This window comes from Bidens hawaiensis, unplaced genomic scaffold (genome assembly GCF_021521415.1).
Source record: "Bidens hawaiensis isolate Kalapana, Puna unplaced genomic scaffold, B.hawaiensis_p1.1 tig00005013_1, whole genome shotgun sequence".
Classification (NCBI taxonomy): domain Eukaryota; kingdom Viridiplantae; phylum Streptophyta; class Magnoliopsida; order Asterales; family Asteraceae; genus Bidens; species Bidens hawaiensis.
Genome location: NW_027491317.1, coordinates 998,882 through 1,003,142, shown reverse-complemented (window position 1 = coordinate 1,003,142; position 4,261 = coordinate 998,882). Strand labels below are relative to the sequence as shown.

General features: G+C 33.3%; 1 protein-coding gene across 1 annotated transcript; it reads left to right on the top strand.

The window, feature by feature from the left end:
- Window positions 1-2,402: 2,402 nt before the first annotated feature.
- Window positions 2,403-3,770, top strand: LOC143628496 (putative calcium-binding protein CML21). The gene is made up of 4 exons (XM_077098077.1): window positions 2,403-2,635; window positions 2,749-2,951; window positions 3,109-3,283; window positions 3,518-3,770. Exons 1-4 carry the CDS (start codon window positions 2,437-2,439, stop codon window positions 3,631-3,633), a joined length of 693 nt encoding a protein of 230 aa, XP_076954192.1. The 5' UTR covers window positions 2,403-2,436; the 3' UTR covers window positions 3,634-3,770.
- Window positions 3,771-4,261: the final 491 nt, after the last annotated feature.

Sequence of the window (4,261 nt, the reverse complement as noted above, 5' to 3'; positions counted from 1 at the left end):
TTTGGTTTGGGTTAAAATTGGTCATTCTCAAAACGTAACGATTTGATTCTGGTCAAAACATGCCATTTTAAAAAGGTTTCGATTTGATTATGGTTCTTAAATGCACTTTTTACTTTTCACATGAAACGTAAAAACAATTTTCTTAGTTAGATAGTCACTATGTTTATTAGATTGATGTATGAATGTTTATGTTATCAACTGTGTTTCTGGTCCAGGAAAAAAAGAAGCCCGCATAATTCTTGAATGATTATCGGGCATGGATGCTTATCTTCTGACTTGCTTGCTTTTCAGACTAGTGTTAGTGAAGTTTGTTTGTTTTTTGTTAATATTATTTTTTAAAGTTTTAAATTTTCTTCATAAATATTTTGCTATGTAAACTCATTCTTTGTAAGTTTATGTATTTCAATACTTTGTTTGCGTATGAATTCGAATTGCAATTAAAATCATGTTGATGTCTCAAAAAATATATTAAAAAATAACGTGTCGTTTGAAATTATATATATGTTCACTTAATGATTTCTATATTTCAGTAAGTGTCGTACACGGATGAATAACCAAGTTTCCAAATAAACCTTGTTATTTTTTTGGAACAACCAACTAAGTAACGCCGGGTATTTCGTACGCAGCCCCCATTGGCTAAAGGTAGCCCAAGCCAGCCACGAGTCCGGACGGACGGAGCCTCTAGCGGTCCACCTATTGAGGGATTCCTCGGATAAAAACCGACCCCACGCCCGCCAAATGGCACGACAGCGAGGAGCCGGTAAAACCGGGTGAGATCATGACTCGAACCTTGGCAAGCCAGGGTCATCCCTCATCTCTTTTATATAAATTGGTGATAGTGAGGTTTGAACCCCGTATCTCTCATTATCTACCTATACTAATAAAAGAAAATAATCTGGACACATTGCATTGTGAGGTTAATCCTCACTATCAAATTCCCGCCTAAATCACTTCTCTTCTATTGATGAAAAACAAAAAAATATCTTTGTTCTAAATATAGTATTGATTATAAATTCAATATACCGTATTAATTGGTTAATCTCTATTAATTGAATTATTAATGCTATAAATTATATTGTAAACATACTTAATATAAAAAAATATTATTATATATAATAATTACGTGTCATAAATATATTTTCTTTAAAATTAAAATGTATATAAAAGAATGTGTTTAAAGAATACACTAATATTTAATTTTTAAGACATCTTCATATTGAAGAAAACTATAATAATTTTGTTTACTTTTTACAAATATCCAATATTTAATAAGTCTTAAAAATCATAGACAAATTTTTCATTTTTTATATTTAGTATAAGACTATTGTGATAGTTGAACAACAGTGTGTTTATAAGGATATCTTGAAAGCTGTTCAAAAAGGAAAATCTGGTGTCTTTTTTTGTTTATGATTTAGGGTTTAGGGTATGTAGTGGAAAACATTTTTATGAAAGGCTTTAACTACATCTTTCAAATCCAAAGAATTCATTGTTTTAAATGCTTGCTTTTTACATTAATTATCTTTTATTTTATTTCTATTAAATTATTAATTGTAATTTAAGGTTGACATTTTTTTTCATCCACGCACTCTTCACGACGCATTTCCTTGAAATTCATTCACTGTTTAGTTTAATCAACTGTCATGAATCCACCCTAAGATCTCTGCTCGTGTCTCTTCTTCGTTCGTATCCCCATAAATTGTCGTTTTGGTTCAGATTCAACGCCCTTGGTAACTTATTCAAACCCTTATATTGTTGAAATTTCAGCTGGTTAATGCTTCGATTTGTGATTACAAGTGCATCTTTTAGCTTTTAACTTAATTGACTAATACCCAATTTGTTGTTGGTTTCTCAAATTGCATGCTAATCTTTGGTTTCTCTTAATGATTTATACTTCACTATTAAGTAAATTTATTATTGGAACATAAATTTTCATTTTCCAGTTATTCATGTCAGGATTATCGGACTCAAAGATAAGAAAACTGAGATAATAAATCATCAATGTAAATAATAATAATAATAATCATAATCACTACATCCAAACACCCCCTGAATCCTATATAAGAGTCATGAAAACTGAATTCGTGATCCACTATGACTGTAGAGTTATACGGTGTTTGGAAGGTGCTTGAAGTTGGGGATGGGATAGTTAGGTAATCGCGTTTATCTAATGATAAAAAAATAAATAAATTAGAATTATGTTTTTTGCCAAACACCCTAAGAACTAACTAAACCATAGGTATTGGTAAAAGCTAAAAAACCCACACACATTCTTTTCCAAGAAAAGACATGTTTGACTACAAAAGTCAAAATTGGATGATTTTGCCCTTTAGGCGTTTGGTAAATAATTTACTGTTATTTCTTCTTATACTATTAACAGTAACTATAATCATTCCCATTTGCAGTATTTCGCTTCCTTCTTTCTCTTACTAGTGGACAATGGGTGGTAAGTTGACCAAGGGGGATGACTCGCCTTTGACTTCGGTTCCAACAACCAAACTTGAAGTCAAGATCCTCGAGACAATGCGCAGGCGAGAGTCGAAAGGAACAACCATGAAATCTTTCAATAACATAATCTTAAAGTTCCCGAAAATCGACTCCGGTCTAAGGAAGTGCAAAGCTATATTTGAACAATTTGGTAAGCATCTAACTTTTTAGCTTCTTTTTCATTATATATTAAATCGTATATAAAACTTTGGAAATCTGTCAGAAATATAAAATATGTGTTGTGTTCTTATTTTGTGAGTATAGATGAAGATAAAAGTGGTTCAATCGATCCTAGAGAATTGAATCATTGCTTCCGTAAGCTGGAAATTGATTTCACGGATGAGGAAATTAATGATCTATTTGAGGAGTGTGATATAAACAAGGACATGGGAATAGCCTTCAAGGAGTTCATTGTGCTTCTATGTCTAGTTTATCTGCTCAAGAAAGATCCTGTTTCTGCACATTCTGTATCCTTGTGGTCGATAATCTACTCGTGTTTGGCAAAATGGGGGGGGGGGGGGGTCGGATTGGTCCAAAATCATTAAAAATTCTAAACGTGGTTGACTTTTGAAGTAATTAAAATTATGTTTGTTTCATCTCGTTACATTCTTAACATTGATAAAGAGTGCACGAATCGGAATCCCGGATCTAGAAGCAACTTTTGAAACATTGGTTGACTCATTTGTGTTTTTGGACAAAAACAAGGACGGTTATGTTAGCAAGAGCGAGATGGTTCTTGCTATAAATGAATCTACTTCTGGGGAGCGATCATCTGGGCGCATAGCCATGAAAAGATTCGGTATGTCTTCTCCGTTCTTTCTTTTGTATATTTTCTTAGATAATAATTCATTAAAGATGCTTCTACAACTACATTATTATGATAATGGTGTAAACCTTTACTAAAACAGTTTAGAAGGTTGTATCATTAGAAATAGACTTTTACTTGTTTTAGATGATATAACTAAATCACCACATTCTAAAGTAAACAAGTCGAAATGGTTACCTCTAATATGAGTTTTGTGTGTATATGCAGAAGAAATGGACTGGGATAAAAATGGAATGGTGAACTTCAAGGAGTTCCTTTTTGCCTTCACTAAATGGGTTGGAATTGACGACGTTGAGGACGAGGAGGAAGCTGAGGATGAGTGAGAAAAAATTCGAAACGCGCGATGGCATGGGCCGAGCCAAGTAGCTGTTCAACTTCTATTTATGTAGTTTATTTTGTTTGTAAAAGTAAATAGATTTCAACTTGGAACTTGTTGCTTTTATCTGTCAAACATCACATTTTGCTTTTAATATTTGCGTGGACTTTATATATTCCCTTTGATCTTATTCCACTATATCAGAGTTCTCAAGTTCAAACACAACTTCCACTGGTCCCACTGGTTAGTAGGATATCTGTGAGGCCCCTGACTTTTCCCTAACAAGTTTTCATAGAAAAGCCATAAAAAAATGAGCCCAAGTTTATGAATCTTGCCTAAAACTACAAACCAATAAATAAAAATTCTCGCTAAACACACTAGAACTCCTGAGTAACAAGATCTCAAAAACACACAAAACAATCACCTCTCAAATAGTATCCAGTAGCAGCGGTATGGCGGTCCTCCAACCGGACATGCAGTTTGCTTGACAATGCATATACCAAATATACGCAAGCTCTCAATGCGCATTAGTAAACCACCTGATTCATCACCGTATCGTCTTTGCTCCCTTCATACCCAGACTATTAGGCTATGTATAGTGAAGGGGCTACAAAATGAAGCGATTTTTGACATGT